Source organism: Crocuta crocuta, unplaced genomic scaffold (genome assembly GCF_008692635.1).
Source record: "Crocuta crocuta isolate KB4526 unplaced genomic scaffold, BGI_CrCroc_1.0 scaffold396, whole genome shotgun sequence".
NCBI classification, from domain to species: Eukaryota; Metazoa; Chordata; class Mammalia; order Carnivora; family Hyaenidae; genus Crocuta; species Crocuta crocuta.
Window position 1 is genome coordinate 3,660,409 of NW_027533259.1, and position 21,285 is coordinate 3,681,693.

At 35.0% G+C, this 21,285-nt stretch overlaps 1 protein-coding gene and 1 pseudogene across 3 annotated transcripts in view; one reads left to right on the top strand and one right to left on the bottom strand.

The window, feature by feature from the left end:
- PTPN12 (protein tyrosine phosphatase non-receptor type 12) overlaps positions 1-21,285 on the top strand; it is an 89,834-nt gene that overhangs the window by 31,751 nt on the left and 36,798 nt on the right. For all 3 annotated transcript variants that reach the window (XM_077746924.1, XM_077746926.1, XM_077746925.1), the window contains exons 2-3: positions 7,371-7,479; positions 19,757-19,833. In XM_077746924.1, coding sequence (XP_077603050.1) covers positions 7,371-7,479; positions 19,757-19,833 — 186 coding nt within the window. The remainder of the gene's footprint in view (positions 1-7,370; positions 7,480-19,756; positions 19,834-21,285) is intronic.
- LOC144217415 (transcription factor BTF3 homolog 4 pseudogene) lies at positions 12,283-17,049 on the bottom strand (annotated as a pseudogene).

A 21,285-nucleotide genomic window follows, 5' to 3' on the forward strand; every position in this document is an offset into this window, starting at 1 on the left:
TTTGCCATCTTTATTATTTTTAAATATAAAATCTGTAGTGCAAAAGTTCATTTTAAAACAAGTTCTCAAAATTAAGGTCTATTGCTTACTCCTTTAGAAAGGATTGTAAAGGTGCTATGTTGAGGAGTTCTCCTTTGCTAGTAGTTGTTGGAAATAAGAATTGAACCCCAGCTTCTCTGACTCAAAGCTGTCCCATTGTGAAGTGGTAATGAAGTATGCTGGTCAATTCTAATTTGTATTCATTTTTCTCTGAACATTAACACCAGAGAAGACCTAAATTACTCACTACTATTTGTCATAGGTTATGCTGGTAGTAGCTGATATTCTTAGAAAAAGAAAACAGGGTGTGCATTTTCAGGGACTCCATGTTCTGATGGTATATGTGCATACATAAGTAACTTGTACATTGTGCTATGTCCTAGATTAGATATATATATAAAGGGCTATGGGTAGTGATGAGGAAGCACTTTGGGACGAAGTGGAAGATGGAGGTTGGTGCCAGGAGTAGTCTCCAGAAATGTTTTAGCAAGAGAATTTCTGTAGTGATCTAGAAGAAAGCAAGGAGTTTGTTTGATGTATACTACTAGGGAAATAACTGAAGCATTGAAATCAATATGAACAAAGAATGAAATCTTTTTGTAACCCAAAGACCCAAATGATTGGCCCCTACTTCAAAATGTGTCTGAAGAAGAATGGCAGACAAGTTAGTCTGTTATACAGCAGCAGGTAAAGAATGAGCAAAGATAGGAAGATGAATTTTGAAAGGCAGAATTGCATATTTTACAATTAAAGGTAGATATTGCAGATGTATAGTTTAAAGACACTTTGGTTGTTTAGTTGCTTGTAACAGGTATTAGTGATATGAATATTTTTATATAAATAGGTTTGTAAAGATTTAAGAAAAGCTGGTTAGAGATGGTATGCTTTTAGTGGAAAATCCTCTGATTTTACTACTTGTTGCTGTTACTTTGTATTTGGGGTTAAAAAATATTTTGGTGGGCGCCTGGGTGGCTCAGTCAGTTGAGTGCCTGACTTCAGCTCGGGTCATGAGCTCATGGTCTGTGGGTTCGTGCCCTGTGTCGGGCTCTGTGCTGACAGCTCAAAGCCTGCTTCAGACTCTGTGTCTCCCTCTCCCTGCCTGCCCCCCTCCCACCCCCCGCCCTGCTCACATCTGTCTCTTTCAAAAGTAAATAAACATTTAAAAAAAAAATTTTGGCTTAATGATCATACAGCTTGTGTCAGGGCAGTTAAATACTTCAGGTATAAAACCAGATCAATCTAGGGGCGCCTGGGTGGCTCAGTCAGTTAAACATAATCCGACTTTAGCTCAGGTCATGATCTCATGGTTCGTGGGTTCGAGCCCTGTGTTGGGCTCTGTGCTGACAGCTAGCTCAGAGCCTGGATGGAGCCTGTTTCGGATTCTGTGTCTCCCTCTCTCTCTGACCCTCCCCTGCTCATGGTGTCTCTCTCTCAGAAATAAATAAAAACATTAAAAAAAATTTTTAAACCAGATGAATTTATTCATTTAACAGTTATTATTGAGTGCCAACTATGTGCCAAGCTCCCTCCCTTTTAAAATTCAGATAGATTCTCCAGTAACTGGCTCAGAAAATTTTCAGAATAGTGGCAAATGCACTACAATTTTGTGGGTTAGGTATTCTTATACTTTGCTACAATATAACCTTTAAACTTAAAGGATAATTTCATTTTGATTTCACTGTACAGTATAGTTTTATTCATATATTCTTTTGTGCATATTTACTAAAATTACTAGTAGTTTTTTGTAACTCATACTGTTAATCTTAAGTGTTGACATTGAGGAATTTGGGGCCACGGTATGTGCCCTGGAAACAACAGCAAGAGAAGTTTGAGTTCCAATATTTAATTTATTTATATTCCATTTTATTCCCCCAAAAATTTGAGTTAGCTTAATTTCCATTTTAGCTCTGATACCTTTTGAGTTCATTGTTTTTTTTTTCCACTTTTTTTTTTTTTACAAATAGTTTATTGTCAAATTAGTTTCCACATAACACTCAGTGCTCATCCCCACAAGTGTCCTCCTCCATGCCCATCCCCCCCTCCCCCCCACATCCATCAGTCCTCAGTTTTTGTCAGCATTCAAGAGTCTCTCATGGTTTGCCTCTCTCCCTTTCCCCCACCATTTCCGCCCTTCTTCTCCCCCTTGTTCCTCCGTCGAGTTCATTGTTTTCTTAATTGTCCTGATTTAAAATCCAGCCAGTGATAAAGTTTAATACTTTTCTTGTCTCAACGTATTCTGAATAATAAGTGTTGAGTGAGTCTGAAGAGAATTAGATGTGTTTTAGACCTGGAGCTAACATAACATGCTGGTGGATTGGATATTGTAGGAGAGGGTAAATGAAGGAATCAAGGATGTTTCCTATCTTTCAGGCTTGAGCAGCTGTTGAATGGTAGTGCTATTTGGACATGTTTGTAATCCTCGTGAGACACCCAGTGGACAGTCCAGTATACAGTTGTTTGGACAGATGCAACAAACAGCACAACACATTCTCATTAGCTTAAAGCCTTAGATAAACAGAGAAACTGTTCTACCTTGTTAAGAAACTCAAATCTTGACACACAAATGGATATCTAAAAAGAGCATACTTATATTGCATGAGACTTTTAGAAGCCTTTGAGATTAAGTTCATGCATTTAGGATTAAGGAAATACAATTTTTGTGTTTTAAGAAATAGAGGAGTGACTGGGTGGCTCAGTTGGTTAAGTGTCCGACTCTTGGTTTCAGCTCAAGACATGATCTCATGGCTTGTTGGGTTTGAGCCCTGCATCTGGTTCTGCGTGGACAGTGGGATTCTCTCTTCCTCTCCCTCTGCCCCTCCTCAACTTAACACGGTTTCTGTCTCTCTCAAAGTAAATAAACTTAAATTTTAAAAAAAGGGAAAGAGAAAATAATTTGGAACTTTAAAACAAAGTGAATATTATATTTGGTTTTTGTTTGCATTAAGAATTATGAGGTGTTAGAGACATCTATATGACTTGTCCGAGAAAGCTCAATAAAGAAATGAATTGACCCATTTTTAATGTTATCTGCATTAGATCTTGGTCTATAAAGTTCAGTAAGATAGTCCAGTCTCTGCCTTCAGTTTTACAGTTCAATGGATGAGACATACAAGATTGAATCTCACAAGTGGTAATAGAGCAATGTATTATTGACTATTCAGTGCTGGAGGCTGAGGAGCCGTTAAGAGAAGGTTCAAGAAAGCTCCACAAAGGAAATAACACTTTAGCCAGAGTCCTACTATTAACTCACCAGCAAGAGTAAAAATTGTCAAACTGTGATGTTGAGGGGTGAAGGGCTGCTTGTGGTGACGGTGGTGGTAAGTAATTCTACATGGCTGAAGCATCAGACTCTTAAGAGAGTATTATAAAAAGCTAGGAAACCGGACAGGCAGCATTGAAAATGTGTTATAATTAATTAAGGAATTGGTAGTTTCTCTTGGAGCTAATAGACCCACTGGAGGATTTTTAAGCGAGGGACTAAAATTTAAATGATCAGATTTGCCTTTGAGGACAGTAACTCTGAAATAAGAAATTATTTAAAAGAATTTATTTTGTGACGTTTTCAAGATGTTTAAGGATAGACAATTGAAAATCTTTCAAGTCTTTTAGTTTTGTTTGCATAAAGAAAAAAAATTGACACAGGGTATGGCATTTATAAGCCTATGTAAATATACCATTTAGCTATATTTTTGCCCAATTAGGATAGTCCATGATTCAAAGTACTTTCTTGCTTTAGGATTATATTAAATGTGTTCATAAATGAATTATTTTATTAATGCTTTCCTTAATGCTATTTTCACACAGTCTGTCTCATGCACTCTCTTATGAATAAAATTCCTTAGTATTTTGCAACATGTTTCTCAATTAATCTCCTAGTAATTAATTTCACATAGAGACAATGGAATTGGTGGCCAGGAAGTTAAAATGAAATTGCATTTGTAGATATTTCCATTTCATATAGTTAAGTGAGGTTTGGTGCTATCTCTCTTTCAAGCACTGTTTGGATGTTAGTTAAGATATATTAAAAGAACACAATTTTTTGTTTAGGCTAGCATTCGAATTTAATTTATTTACCATATAAGCATTTAATGTATTCTGTGGGTACAGGACATTAAATATCAATCTGACTATAATCTTGTACTGGCAGAGTTTACAGTTTAGTAGGGGAAGTAAGATGTATTTTCTATATTTTTATCATAAAGAGAAGGAAATGGTGTTTTAAGAGTGCATATAAAGTCTAAAAAGAATTCAGAAGGGAAAGATTATTTTTGCATGAGAGAGATAAACTTTGATGGAGCTAGAACTTAAAAGATGGATAAGATTTGGAGACTTGTTTTCTGAGTGTGGATATTATCCTCATATTATAGAAGATAAGACAGGTTAAATATGTTCATTGTCATATAGCTAGCAAGTGGCAAATCCAGAATTTTTATTCAAGCAACTGAGTAAACTGTAAAACTGACCCTTTTTGTTGTTAGGAAATAGGACCCTACTTGGTAAGTTTTTTAAAAAACTTTGTTTTAATGTTTGTTTTTGAGAGAGAAGGAGACAGAGTAGGAGCAGGAGACGGGCAGAGAGAGAGAGAGAGAGAGAGAGAGAGAGAGAGAGAGACACACACACACACACAATCTGAAGCTGGCTCCAGGGGTCTAAATGTCAGCACAGAGCCTGACGCTGGGCTAGAACCCACGAACTGTGAGATCATGACCTGAGCCAAAGTCGGACTGGTAACCAACTGAGGTGTCCTGATATCTTTTTGATACATTTGAATTTTTTTGATACTGATTTTTTTTTAAGTACAAAGTTTTTATGGGCCACTTTTGTTGTATTTATATTACAGCAGAGATGAGTATCTCTGATGAGTATAAAACTTTTAAGTATGCTACTTATGTAGACTTATTTTAATAGAACATTCTTCACTGGAAGCTTGAAGTAGAAAGCATTCCATGCTGTGCTAGACTTCAAGAAAACTGTGTATATGAAAATCCAGACTCAAATGAGATATTTGTACACAGAAGTGTTGTTAATGAAAAAGGAAGTCATTCACACAAAAATCTTTATTTTGCCCATTTCTCAATAACAATTCATCACGTAAAAAATGAAATGCTTGGAGTGATTGCAGCAGCTATTCTAGAAGTGCATTCACCTAAGTTACATTCCTTTTACCCCTTTGTTTCTGCAAATATTTAGATTGATATCCTTCTCTGGGTCACATTCACATACAATATTTTGGAATGTATTAAAATACTATAAATAACCAAAAATAAAGTCTTTGAGCAAAAAAAATTATAGAGTCTAATTATATATGTAAGATGTATATGTACATAACTGGGAAGATCTTTGTTAATGTGGATTAAGAAAATCAAGCAATCTTTTCTATTTTCCTTTAATTTTTTTAGCATTTTAAAAATTATTTTAAGTTTTATTTAAGTAATCTCTACACCCAACATGGGGTTTGAACTGATGACCCTGAGATCAAGGGTCTCATATTCCTCTGAGCCAACCAGGCTTAACATTTAATTTTTTGCATAGGCAATACATTCATATAATCTAATAAGTATGGAATGGCATATAGTCCTGTTTCTTTCTCATCCATTTTGTATAGCTATTCATTTCTCTTCTACATAGATAACAACCTTGTTAATAGTTTCTATTCTAGAGATATTTTATGTACATGTACAAAGAAATGCAAATATATTTTTATTAACACCAATAGTAATATATTATACACTATTGTATTCCTTGCTTTTTGCACAAAATATATATTTTGAAGTATTCCCATATCACTATATATAAAGAACTTCCTTATTGGATTTCAGTCATATCATATTTACTTGTATAAATGAAATTAATCAGTCCTCTAGTAATAGACTTTTTTGATTGTTTGTAGACTTTTGCTGTTTTAAACAATGCTCCAATAAATAACTTTGTGCATAATATGTCATTTCACCTATGCCTTTAGATGGTGAATTTTTAGAAGTACAATTCTTGGGTTAAGGAGTTACGTGTATTTCAGATTGCCAAATTACCCTCCTTAGGGGTTGTGTTAATGTTCTCTTCTACCAGCATTGTATTGAAGTTCTGCTTTTCCCACACCCTCACCAACAGTCCATTTACTTTTAAATATATTTTTATTCCCCTAACCTACTTTGAGAACTTTATTACCATAGAAAATAGCATCATAAACGTGGTAATTAACTTAAGCATTGTGCCAATGCAGAACAAGATTCTAGTAAGTCTTTTCATCTTACTGAAAAAAAAAATGTGTATTCCTGATTAGGTCTCTAAGAATTGTCATGATAAAGGTTAGTAGTTTTTCAAAGAAATAGAAGACTCACTATTCTATGTATAATTGTCAATTTATAAGATTATTTCAGGTGCTGTGTATTGAAGTATATCAAAGCAAGAATAAATTAAGAATCTTCTGTCTGTGATTTAAAAAAATGTTTCGTTGCTTAAATATCAGCATCACAAGTTGCAAAAGCAAAATTTAGGTGAAGAAGTTAAATGTTGCCAGACTTTGTTCATTTGTAGTCAATAATTTGTTGAATAGTAAAACCAAAATGCCTTCAATATGTCCTTAAGCCCGGAAGAAAGTAAGCTCCTTTGAAATTAAATTTCAGCAATGTAGTTGAGTAGTGAATTTAAACAATTCACAATGCTGACTTTCAGTGCTTCTGAAAGCAGGAAGTGTATTACTGACATGCAGAAATATTCCAGCCCAAAGAACATCCCTACTGCCATATGTGGTAAGAATTTGTCACTAACTCACAAACCACTTCTGTAATGCAGTGAATAAGCAGAATTCGTCTTTGTTGGACATTTCCAATTCAATATGAAAGAACTTTGTTTTTAGTGTCTTATAAGTAATTATTAGCTTATGCTTTGGAAGGAGCCTGGCACATCATGGGTGCCCAAGAGTTTTTGAGGGAAGGAATAAAGAAACTTGTACATAATCTTTTAGGCATTATTTACTTGGTTTTAGGGACCCATAGTTAAACACTAAAATTACTTGAGTAAGTTAAGGACTGAGTTAAAGATTCTGACTCAGCTTATTCATGATTTCTTTAAGCAAAATTGCTTACTTATTTTAGTGTCCCTTCTGAATGCTATTTGGAATATTAATCTAATGTTTGCACTTAGGGTAAAAAAAATTATCCTTAAGGTTAATTATTAAGAGATAGGGAAATACTGTGAGCTTGGAAAAATAGGAAAATGAGTTATAAGGAATTGGGGTTAGCAAAATTCAATAAAGAACTATTTGTAAATCATTAAAAGTTTGAAAATATTAACATTCATATAAACTTAAATTTTTTTGTTTATATTTTAAGCGATTAAGAAGACTGTCTACCAAATATAGAACAGAAAAGATTTATCCTACAGCCACTGGAGAAAAAGAAGAAAATGTTAAAAAGAACAGATATAAGGACATACTGCCATGTAAGTTTGAAATGCCCTTAATAGAACAACTGGAAATGTTAATATGTGGCTTGTAGCCTAAACTAGTGTTATTCTTCCTAATGAGTTTGATTGTTAAGGATTTAGTACCTCTCTTGTAAAGTACACTATAAGATAATAAATTGTGATTGTGATTCTTGTTCTTCCTTGTGAAAGCAGTTTTTGTTGTTTGCTTTTTTTCTTTAAGCATCACAATTACTCTGATACTAACTTACTTTTAAATATAAAAAAGTCCAAGTAAGAATATCTTTTGTGGACTCCTGTGCAAAGAAGTTCTTTTGTTAAAATAGATAATTCAGTAAGTATAATGGAACAAATTTTATAAAACGCTAAAAATATTAACTCTTATCTGTTGTCTGTTCACAATCAGAACATTAATTATACATGAAAAAGTGAACCATAAAGCAGTTGATGCCACATGTCTGCTCTTCTCAGTAGTCTAAATACGTATCTCTGAGAGTACAGCTAAGACTAATAGCATCATATTATGATAATATTATAACTATAATCTTAAATAGAATGGTTTTTGGCAAAATGCCTTTAAGTTTAAAAGCATGTATGTATACGTGTGTTCCTGTTTTATAGAATAAAAGACTTTACATCATGCATGCTATTCCTTAAAGCTGCCCATAGTCTTTTTATTTCCCTTCAACTGTCTTAAAATAGCTCCATTCCATGACACTGTTCCCTCAACTCTAATTTATTGTTTTCCCCAGTCTTACTGAGATATACTTGACAAAATGTCATTTTTTTAAAGCTTGTTCTCTCTAAAATGTCTTTGATAAACTTTCCAGTGATTTTCTTCATACTGGATATGGTAAACTTTTTTCAGTGCTTACTCCTTTCTGTTAACTATTTTGATGCCATCAGCTAGTCCCTTTTTCTGAAATTTTCTTCTTCCATGATACCCTTCTTTCAGATGGCCTCTTCCTTCTCTTTTCTCCTTCACTGTCTTCTTTGCATAAATTTAATCCTTCTTTTTCTTGTTGTTGTTCAGCTGTGGGATCTGTGGGTGGTCAGTATTAGCAGAATACTAAGTAGAAGTTTACATAGTATAATGGTGAAGAGTTTTGACTCTGAAGTTCAAATCCTGCTTCTACCACCTGCTATTTATGACTTTGGGGGGCACCTGGGTTGCTCAGTCAGTTTAGCATCTGACTCTTGGTTTTTGGCTCAGGTCATGATCTCAGTTTTGTGGGTTCGAGCCCTGCATTAGACTGCACTGGCAGAGCAAAGCCTGTTTGGGATTTTCTCTCTCTCTCACTCCTTTCTGCCCCTTCCCCATTCACACTGTCTCTGTGTCTCTCAAAATAAATAAACTTAAAAAAAATTGTTTTAAATCTATGACTTTGGACTCATCCTCCTTGTGTCTTTTCCCCCCATCTGCAAAGCAGAGATTAAAATTATAATACTTTTTATAATTATTTTGATCATTAGATAGGTTAATACATGTTAAAATGCTTAGGACTGTACCTAGCACATAGTAACTACTCATTAAGCTTTTGGAAAATACACTCTACTTTCTTACCAGTGTAACTCAGAATGATGGATGGTACAGGTTTCTGGACAGTTTTTATTAAGCAGGATAATCTTGAAGTACTCTTTTTTTTCTTTTTCTTTTTTTTAATACTTATTTTAAGAGAGAGAAAGAGAGTGCAAGTAGGGTAGGGGCAGAGAGAGAGAGAGAGAGAATCCCAAGCTGCTGGCACAGAGCTGCAGTGCTCAATCCCATGAACCCTTAGATCATGACCAGAGCCAAAACAGATGCTAACCGACTGAGCCACCCAGGTACCCCTTAACGTACTCTGGAATTAATGCACATTCTCTCTCTCTCTCTCTCTCTTTCTCTCTCTCTCTCTCTCAATGCTATATTTTATTTATTTTTGAGAGAGAGAGGAGAGAGAATGCAGGGCCTGAAGCAGGGCTCGAGCTCCTGATGCGGGGCTTGAACTCACAAAATGCAAGATCATGATCTGAGCCCAAGTCAGATGCTTAATCGACTAAACCACCCAGGAGTCCTAGTGCACATTCTTTTAAAGTCACATTTTCTCTTCTTTCTTTTTCTGTCATCTGGGGAAATGAGTCTTAAACATTTCTAGGTTTCTATTTTTATATGTTGTGTTTTATTCATTCCACAAAAAGCTTTCCACATATACTGTATGCTGGAGATTCAGTAGAAAACAAACTGCCAATAATCCCTGTCCTTGTGGTATTTATATTCTAGTCAAGGTAATGGTCAGTGAATACAAATAACATATATGATCTGTCATGGTGATTAGTGGTATTGAGGATAATACAGTGGGGATTAGGCATGTAGATAAAATTGAGAATAGAAAGCTTTACAATTTTATATAGAGATAGCAGGAGAAGTTCATTGGTATGCTTCTGAACTGACCCTCTAAAAAATAAAAAAAACATGATTTGTTTGTCATTTTCTGTAATAAATGGATTATTTGCCATAATCACAAAACTTTGAGGTAGGTATTATTATATGCCACTTTGCAGATGGGAAACTGAGACATAGCTTGTCACACAGCTAACAGAGTCAGTGAGAATTTATATCCAGAGCACTGGTTCTTGACTAGGGTGATTTTGCCCCTAAAAGAGACAGTTAGCAAGTCTGGAGACATTTTGGTTGTCACAACTGGCATATGGAATGGGCAGGCTGCTACTGGCATCTAGTGGATAGAGGCTAAGGATGCTGCTGCATTCTATATAACACAGAGGCTACAGCCTCGACACAGCAAAGAATTATTCAAGGCCAAAATGTCAGGAGTGCTGGCAGCTTGAGACACCTTGCCCTGGATCCTGAGGTCTTATTCACTGTAGAGTCAAACTAACAGTGCTTTTTTTTCCTTTTAAATTATTTAAGGTTTGATAAGTCAGTTTCCAATAAATTTCTTATCATATTAAAAGCACTTGTACTTAGAGATGTAGATTTACTTACTGTCATAAAAATAATGTAAGTTGTTAATTTGCTTTGTATGTTTAACATGTTCAGTGTTTGGAGACCAGTTATTTTTTTAAACAGCTCTACTGAGGTATAATTTACATACCATAAAATTTACCTACTTTAAATATACAATTCATTTATTTTTAATAAATTTATAAAGTCATCAACTTTATAAAACTTAATAAAATTTTAGAGCATTTCCATCCACCTAAAATAATCATTTATGCCAGTTTGCAGTCCTTAGCCTCAGGCCACCACTAATGCTTTCTGTCTCTAGATTTTTCTATTCTGGAAATTTCATATAAATACAAGTATACGGTATGTCGTCTTTTATGTCTGGCTTTTTTCACTAAGCATGTTTTGAGATTCATCTATGTTCTAGCATATATGAGTTCATTCCTTTTTATTGTTCCGTAAGATTTCTGTGTATGGATATATCACATTTTGTTTATCTATTCACCAGTTGATGAACATTATGAATAATACTACCATGAATATTTCCATACAAATCTTTGTGTGGACATACTGTTCTCTTTCTTTTGGGTAGATGCTCAGGAATGGAATTTCTAGATCTATGGTAGCTTATGTTTAACTTGTTTAAGAAACTGCTAAACTGTTTTTTAAAGGATCTGTGTACCATTTTATTTTCCCACCAGCAATATATGAGCATTCCAGTTTCTCCACATTCCTTTTTACTGTCAGTCTTTTTGATTTTAGTTATTCTACGTGGGTGTGTAGAGGTATCTCGTTGTGGTTCTGATTTGCATTTCCCTAATGACTAGCTGAACATCTTTTCATGTTCTATTAGCCACTTAAATATCCTCTGGTAAAAAGTCTTTTCTTTTCAAATCATTTGTACTTTTGTTTGTTGTGATTTTCTTATTCTATTGAGTTGTTAAAGTTCTTTAGCTGTTGTCCTAAATACAAGTCTTTATTCACGTATATAGCTTCTCAATTTTTTCACGCAGTTTATAGCTTGTCTTTTCATTTTTTTAAGAGGTCTTTTAAAGTATGCAAGCTTTTAATTTTGACGAAGTCCAACTTAACAGTTTTATGAATCATGCTTTTGATACTCTTATCTAAGTAAGAATTCTGCCTAACTCAAGGTCGCAAAGAATTTGTTTTCTTATTTTTTTTCTAGAAGTATTGTAGCTTTAGCTTTAACATTCAGGCCTATAATCCATTTTTGGTTAGTTGTCTGAAATAATTGTGTATGTAGGATTCTTCTTATACCAGTTGTTGAAAAGACTGTCCTTTTCTCCACTAAATTGCCTTGGTACCTTTGTACCAAACCATAAATGCAAGGTTTTTTCCCCTGGACCCCTAATTCTACTACACTGTCTTCTTTTTCCTTTACTTTTTTTGGTTTGTTTTTTTCTTTTTTTTTTTGGTAGGCAAAGAACTTTATTAACCTGTTTCAAACTTCATTTCCAGATTTCTTCAGCTTAATTAGCTGCAAAGAATGAATTGTGTATAAGCAAAAACTGAAAAGAGATGCAGTGTCAAGGGACTTGGGCTTAAAAATATTAGAGATCTAGGGTCGCGTGGGTGGTTTGGTCAGTTAAGCAGCTGACTTCAGCTCAGGTCATAATCTCGTGGTTCGTGAGTTCGAGCCTTGTGTTGGGCTCTGTGCTGACAGCTCAGAGCCTGGGACCTGCTTCAGATTCTGTGTCTCCTCTCACTGCCCTTCCCCTGCTCATGCTCTGGCTCTCTGTCTCTCAAAAATAAGTAAACATTAAAAAAAATATATTAGAGATCTAGATTTTCTCAGATCTGTGAACAGTTTTAAAAAGCAGTCATAGCATTAAAATTAGCAGCTCCCAGTAACTTCTTCAAGTTTCATCTTCTTCAGAAGTTGACTCACTCCAGTCTGCTTCATTCTTGAAATCTTCATCAAAATTCTCCACACGATCTGGAACTTCATCCTCACCATCCTTTTTGGTAGCAAGTGGTTCTTTCCCATCCACAGATTGTTTGGGCATAGCTTCAGCCAGTCTCCCTAAGCTAGTCAGACTGTCTGCACCAAGTTGTTTTAAGATAGTAGCGTTTCTCTCAGCTGCTTTGTCTCAGTATGGCTTGTAATGGTGAAGGGGTCTGCTGCCAGAGGTGCCTGTATTTGAGGGTTGTTACAGCAGATTCTTCCTTGGGTTGTGAATATAGCCACCTCTTCAATACCACAGATACTGCTTACCTCTAACTTCGTTAAGGAGAAGTGAAATTTTTATCATCTGCTCTAGTCGTTCTGTGAACGACCTTCTTTCAGCAAGCAGTTCCTTTCCCACCAATGCGGACTTGTGCTTGCAGTTTGGTGAGCTTCTACTGGTTCATGATAGTTTCATTCCTCTTGTTGGAGCAGAAATAGTACCACGCAGGGGACTAGAGTTGGTGCTCAGGGGGTCTCAGGCAGACCAGCTGAGATTAGGTGTAGGTACGCACGTGCCTACGCTGTCTTATTTTTTTTGTTTTTCAAAATTTTTTTTATTTATTTCTAGGAGAGAGAGAGAGACAGCGTGAGCAGGGGAGGGTCAGAGANTTACACTGTCTTATTCTTAAGCCGGTGTCATACTGTTTTCATCACAGTGGCTTTGTGTAGAAAGTTTTAAAAGCAAGAAGCCCTCCAGTTGTGTTCTTATTTTTTAAAATTTGTTTGGTTCTTTTGGTTCTTAAAATTTTAAGATCAGTTTGTCAATTTCTGCAAAAATCCTTATGGGATTTTGAGAAGGATTGCATTGAATCTGTAGATCACTTTGGGGAGAACTGCCATTTTAAAATATACTGATCCAATATGAACATGAAATGTCTCTCCATTTATTTAGATCTTTAATTTCTCTCAGCAATGTTTTATGGTTTTCAGTGTATACGTCTTGTATTTACTTTTTAAATTCTTCTATCTGAATGAAATATTTTCAAGTTCTTTACTACTAGCACATAGAAATATAGTCTCTATTCATGTATTGATTTTTTTTAATCCAGTGACCTTCCTGAACTCATTTATTAGTTTAGTAAATTTTTGTGGATCCTTTAGGATTTTTCACATACTGAGTCATTTTATCTGAAAGTAATGACAGTTTTACTACTTCCTTTCTGATCTGAAGGTCTCTTTTGCTTTATTGTAATAGTTAAAACCTCTAATACAATGTTGACTTGAAGTGGCAAGAGCAGACATTTTTGCCTTTGATCCGTTAAAAGTAGTTTCATTATTGTAAGTTTATGTAGGTTTTTTTGGAGGTGTCTTGGAGATTTGGTCTACTTTGTACTAGAACACGGAGGCCAGTTTCAGAGTTAAGAAATATCTAGATACTCTTGTTTCAAGGATGATCTGTGCTTTGTCTGCTCCCAGGGCCAAAACCAAGTGACTAGCTGTCTTTAGAAGTGATGGATCAGTGTAGTCTGTATTGTAATGTTACTTATTAAGATTATTATTTTTTATTATTTTTTTCGCCTTGAGACCTAGTGTTTAGTCAATAGGAAATTTCATTTTCTGTGAAGGTGACAATATTCAAATACTTTTGTTTTTGTTGCCATAGGTTGTTAATGTTTGTTTGGGGGGAAAAAAAGGTTGCTGCTTAAAGGGCCTCTTGTGCAGCAATCTTGGTTTATCTGTTTGGAGACTGTAGAGGTAGTCAGAAAAAAAAAAACATGGAGAGGATTGCTTGTTTTCATTTCTTTAATATTCTTTAAGTTTTATACATGTTTATACTTAATAGCACCAATGAAGAATTGAAGATACACGTGATGATGTGTTATCTAACCAACCTAATACTGATTTTTAAAATTGTCAGTATATCCTATGATTGTGTAGTATAAAGCACTGACTACAAAATTTCTTGTGCTTTATAGTTTAAAATAGCCACTTTTCTGCATCATCTTGAACTTACTGAATCAAACTTACTGAAGAATATGGTACTTAGAAATTTTGTATTTTAATTAACTTCCCCTAGCCCCTAAGTGTGATATGATGAGAGACAGATGAAATAAGATCGCCAAAGTGTTGAAATTATTAATTTGTTTGTGTTTTAAGTTTATTTTATTTTGAGAGAGGAGGAGGGGTAGAGAGAGAGGAGGAGAAAGAGAAAGATACCCAAGCAGTCCCTGCACTGTCAGCACAGAGCCTGATATTGAGCTCAAACTCACAAACTATGAGATTATGACCTGAGCCAAAATCAGGAGTTAGACACTTAGACACCCAGGCGCCCCAAGTGTTGAAATTATTTAAGTTTCCACTGTATGTTAACTAACTGGAATTTGAGTAAAAACTTAAAAAATGTTGAAATTATTAAAACTTGGTAACTGCTATATGGGGATTCATTATACTATTATATTTTTGTATATGCATAAAGTTTTTCATCATAGAATATTTTTAAAAAATTACCAGCTTGCATGTAGCAGCCTCAAACCAGTCTTGACTGTCATTTGGGAGCCACTATTCTCATCTAGATTCACAATCTCCAGACAAATTTACTGGATCCAGTGGTAAACCAGTGTTTGTGATACTTTGACTAGAGGCTAATATGCCACATAATTAAGGGTAATTAATTGGGGCCCCTCATAACTGGCAGACATGGGGAGAGGAAGCATTTTATAGTTACTTACCTGTCATTATCCAAACTACTGAATAATCTATTCTCATTTACCAGAACATCAAGTGGAATGAGAAACAGAGCATTGATAAACATATTCTCTTTTCTGGAATCCTAGAAAACAGAGAAATATTTGAATTGGAGGCTAGTATGTCTTTCTTAGATATCTCTATCTACAGATTTCCAAAGGTTTCACCAAAAGTTAATAAATCAGAAGTGGGCCTTCAGTACTGATGCATAAGATTTGAGTCATTGATAAATGAGTTATTCATTAGCTGACTTTTAAGAGTTTGTTAAGTCTTAATTCATATCTCGTTACCATTTTTGTATTTGTCTTTTTGTATATTCATTGTCTCTGGATTAGGAAGGACTACAATGTGATGGTGGCATTTTACATATTACATGTTGTGGTTCTTTCTAATCTAGAGACTCATGAATATTAGGCATTTCTCTTTTAGGATTTCATAGGCTCAAAATACCTCTCCTCAAATATGTATTACTACTAATGGAAAGATACTAACTTTATAGTGGAGACAACCCAGTGACACCATATTAACCAGGTTATCCTCACAAGTGATAGGACATTGACATCATAAACCCCTTGGTATGTCTTCTCACTGAGAAAGACACATCATCATTCTCTGGTGGTCTTGCCAAAAATGCATAACCTTATTCCAATCATAAGGAAAAAAATGAGTTAAAGGAACTTTCTAGATTGGAAGAAAGTAAGAAGTAGCAACTATACGTGGGATCCTAGAAAAAAAAAAAATTTTTTTAATTTGTGAAATTTGTATGCAGTCTGTTGTTTAAATACTAGTTGTGATAACTGTATGATAGTTATATAAGATATTAACATTAAGGGAAGCTGAGTGAGGGATATATGGGAATTTTTTGTACTATTTTTGCAATTTTTCTTTAACTCTAAAATTAGTTTTAAACAAAAAGGGTGCTGTTTGTTTGCTTGTGTTTTTTTTGTTTGTTTTAAATATTTTTAAATGTTTATTTATTATTAAGAGACAGAGAGAGACCATGAACACAGGAGGGGCAGAGAGAGAGGGAGGGAGACACAGAATCTGAAGCAGGCTCCAGGCTCTAAGCTGTCATCACAGAGCCCAATGCATGGCTTGAACTCACAAACTGAGATCATGACCTGAGCCGAAGTCAGATGCTCAACCGACTGAGCCACCGGGGCACCCCAAGTTTGATTGTTTTTTTAAAGAAAGAACGTGAGCTTGGGCGAGGGGCAGAAAGAGGGGGAGACAGAGAGAGAGAGAGACCAAGAGAGAGAGAATCTTAAGCAGGCTCAACGCAGAACATAGTGTAGAGCTTGAAGCAGACCTTGGGATCATAACCTGAGCTGAAAGCAAGAGTCACATGTTCAACAGACTAAGCCACCCAGGCACCTCTAAATGAAGAGTGTTTTGTTTTTTGTTATTTTTTAATTTTTAATATTTTTGAGAGGGACAGAGCATGAGTGGAGGAGGGGCAGAGAGAGAAGGAGACATAGAATCCAAAGGAGGCTCCAGACACTGAGCTGTCAGCACAGAGCCCGACATGGGTCTCAAACCCACCAACTGAAAGATCCTAACCTGAGCTAAAGCCGGATGCTTAACTAACTGAGCCACCTAGGCGCCCCTAAATGAAGAGTTTTAAAGAATCAGCACAAACTAGAACAAAACTATTTGCACTACCTGTACTACAGACTAATTTTTCTTTTTCATATACATCAACAGGAAAACATAGACATAGGTAAAAATATGCAGAGGATATAAACATGCATTTTATGGTAAAAGAAATATAATGAATAGGTGAATGAAAATGTACAACCGTTTGCATAGTGCAAGAAATACAAGTCTGATTTTTTTACTTTTTAGAATGTCAGCTATTAAAAAGTATAACATCCAGTCACTCTCACATATAGTATTTGAATTGTATAAGTTGGTATACACATTTTAGAAGACAAGTAGCATTTTCTTCTGTTAGAAACTTACCCTATACCGCTGCTAACAGTGAGTTCATTGTGGTAGTGTTTCTAATAGGAAAAAATGGTCCAGCAATAGTGTAGCTGATTAAATAAATAATGAAACATCTATTTATAATGGATTTCATGTAACATTGAGTAAGACAGATCTGTATTAGCTCTGAGAAGAGTTCCAGCATATACAATTAACTGAAAAATGAGATACAGAACATGTATATGTTATGAATTCATTTGCATAGTTTTTCTAAGTATGGAGGTATATGAATAAAAATTACTTTTCGAAGGAAAAAAGAATCTTAGAAGTGTCTTTGTTGGGAAGGAGAGACCTGGACTTTATGGATGGGGCAAGATTACTTTTTATTTTATACTTTTTTCTTAAATCCCATTTAAAAAATCAGATACATATTTTATTTAAAAAATAAAATTGCAGCACAAAAACAGACACTCAGATCAATGGAACAGAATAGAGAACCCAGAAATGGACTCACAAATGTATGGTCAACTAATCTTTGGAAAGAATATTCAATGGAATAAAGACAGCCTCTTCAGCACGTGGTGCTGGGAAAACTGGACCATTTTCTTACACCATACACAAAAATAAACGCAAAATGGATGAGAGACCTAAATGTAAGACAGGAAACCATCCAAATCCTAGAGGAGAAAGCAGGCAAAAACCTTTTTGACCTTGGCCACATTAACTTCTGAATCAACACATCTCTGTAGGCAGGCAGGGGAAACCAAAACAAAAATGAACTATTGGGACCTCATCAAAGTAAAAAGCTTCTGCAAGCAAAAGAACAATTAACAAAACTAAAAGGCAACTAACAGAATGGGAGAAGATATTTGCAAACAACATATCAGATAAAGGGATTAGTATCCAAAATCTTCAGAGAACTTCTCGAACTCAACACCTAAAAAAGGAATAATCCAGTGAAGAAATGGGCAAAAGACATGAATAGACACTTCTGCAAAGAAGACATCCAGATGGCCAACTGACACATGAAATGATGCTCAACATCAATCATCATCTGGGAAATACAAATCAAAACCACAATGAGATACCACCTCACACCTGTCAGAATGGCTAACATTAACAACTCAGGCAACAACAGATGTTGGCAAGGATGCAGAGAAAGAGGATCTCTTTTGCACTGCTGGTGGGAATGCAAACTGGTACAGCCACTCTGGAAAACAGTATGGAGATTCCTCAAAAAGTTAAAAATAAAACTACCCTACAACCCAGCAATCACACTATTAGGTATTTATCCAAGGAATACAGGTATGCTGTTTCAAAGGGATACATGCACCCCAATGTTTATAGCAGCGCTATTGACAATAGCCAAAGTATGGAAAAAGCCCAAACGTTCATTGAAGGATGAATGTATAAAGATGTGGTATATATATGCAATGGAGTATTACTTGGCAATCAGAAAGAATGAAATCTTGCCATTTGCAGCTACGTAGATGGAACTGGAGGGTATTATGTTAAGCGAAATTAGTCAGAGAAAGGCAGGTATTGTATGACTTCACTCATGAAGACTCTAAGATACAAAACAGATGAACTTGAAGGAAGTAAAAATAATATAAAAACAGGCAGAGGGACAAAGCATAAGAGACTCTTAAATATAGAGAACAAACAGAGGGGTTTTGGAGGGATTGTGGGAGGGGGGCTTGTCTAAATGGGTAAGGGGCTTAAGGAATCTACTCCTGAAATTGTTGCGCCATGTGCTAACTAACTTGGATGTAAATTATAAAAAATAAATTATTAGATTAAAAATATAAAATAAAATTGCAGGGGCTCCTAGGTAGCTCAGTTGGTTGAGCGTCCAACTCTTTTATTTCAGCTCAGGTCATGATCCCAGCATTGTAGGATTGAGGCCCGTGTCTAGCGCTGCAGAACGTGGAGCCTGCTTAAGATTCTCTTCCCCCCCCGCCTCGATCATAGCGCTCTCTCTAAAAAATTATAAAATAATAAAATCGCAATTTTATAAAAGTAATAAAATTTACATTTTTAAGCTTTTTTGTAAACTTTTTTACCTTAAGTTGGCATTACTTAATAATATTATTGCCAACTGCAGTATTGAACATTATTTATTTAATTTTTAAAAAATGTTATTTGGGAGAGTGTGAGCGGGCGAGGGGCAGAGAGAGAGGGTGACACAGAATCCAAAGCAGGCTCCAGGCTCTGAGTTGTCAGCACAGAGCCCAATGCTGAGCTCAAACTCATGAACTATGAGATAATGACCTGAGCCACAGTTGGACGCTTAACCGACTGAGTCACCCAGGTGCCCTTGGAGCACTATTTATGCATCATACAATTCATTTATTGTCACAGTTAATTTTTATAATTTCTTATGAAGTATGAAAGCTACGTTTCCTAGTAAGAATTTTGGCAAATGAGCTTGTACATCAGTGGTTAGTGTTCACTGCCTCATATGCTTGTTAAAAACTGCAGAGGCTTCAACCCAGGCTCTTGTTTAGCAAATCTGGGATGATGCCCAGGAATTTGTATTTTAAAAGAGTTCCTGAGATTATTCTGATTATAGCTTTAAAACACAACTTTACATCATCAGATTTTTGTTATTATAGACTTATTTTGTATAAATATGATGTTAGAGATTACCCTGCTGTATATAGAGTCAATTTTCATTAACTTTTTTAAAGAAAATATTTTGATTTATTTAATCTATGGCTTATTAGAAAACAGACATGATTTATGAAATCCTTTTTTTTTCCCCCTTGTAGTTGATCACAGCCGAGTTAAGTTGACTTTAAAGACTCCTTCTCAAGATTCAGACTATATCAATGCAAATTTTATTAAGGTATGTATTAACTTCAAATGGTGTTCCTCTGGTCTACTTAATGTTTTCCAGTATAATAGTTTTATTAGAATTTTTTAAATTGACTAAGTACTATATGAATAGGAAAATTTAAAAAAAGAAGAAAATTAAAATCACTTTTATGTGATTTTCTTCTATCCTTATTCATAAAGTTAGAATTTTGCTTAGTTTCATGAGAGTTGAGATGGTTTTCTGTTTTGTTCCTTTTTTTACATTGAAGGCTTATAAACAGTTTACCAGTTGCTAAATCACTTACTCTATCGTCCCTTTGAGTTTATGTACACAAATGTACATACATGGTCATTCCATGTTTTTGAACTATATAGGTTGTTTCCAATTTTTCTTGATGGTAATATTGCAATGACCATTGTTACTCTTTTGAATAATTTCTTAGGATCAGTTATCAGGGCTAGAGTTCCTGGTTAATACTGATTTTAAGTTATAGAATATAAACTTAGATTAAAACCTTTTGGCAACCATCTCTTATGTTTCAAGTGGCAATACACATGAATACAAGATTATATACAGGCTTATAAAACAGAGATGGAGGCAAACCAATAGACCCTTGAATACAGAGAAGAGATTGAGGGTTGCTGGTGGGGGGCAGGGTTGGAGGGGATGCACTAAATGGATAATGGGCATAAGGATGAGCACAGGATGTTAGGTGATTAACCACTAAATTTTATTCCTGAAATAATTATTACACTATATGTTAACTAACTTGTATTTAAATAAAATTTTAAAAAAGAGTAAATATAATCTTTATGTAGATAACCTTTTTTGGATACTCCTAGATCAAACACAGTCAAGTTCTTACATAGCTGTCAATAGACCAATTCAAACTGCTACTTGAGAGGCTTGGGTCATGATCTCACAGTTTGGTTCTTTCATGAGTTTGAACCTGCATTGGGCTCTTTGCTAATAGGGCAGAGCCTGCTTGAAATTCTCTTTCTCTCTGCCCCTCCCCCCTCTCAAAATAAATAAAGTTAACAAAAATGCAAACTGTTACTTGATTAAATAAAAGACTACTTTGTTCAATTAGTTATTGTTTTTGAATGACAGTATAATAATCACTTATTTTATATTTGGTATTTATAGATAATATTTTGACCAAAATAAGATGTTACGAGTTACATGGTAAATTTAATATTACCTGTGTCAACATTAAACTGTCATGGTTTCAAATAAAAACTTATTTTCCCCTAAAAAAAAAATCAGTTTTATTAAAATTATGGCAAAACCCAAAACTAAGAAGTTAAATAAAAGCTAATCTGTAGGTGGTTTGCTGTTTCAGATGTTGTTATGTTGATACTCTTTTGTAAGGACATTTGTTAAAAGTCCTAGTTTTTCAGAGCGCCTGGGTGGCTCAGTCAGTGCAGCATCCGACTGTTGATCTCCGGGTTGTAAGTTCAAGCCCCACGTTGAGTGCAGAGG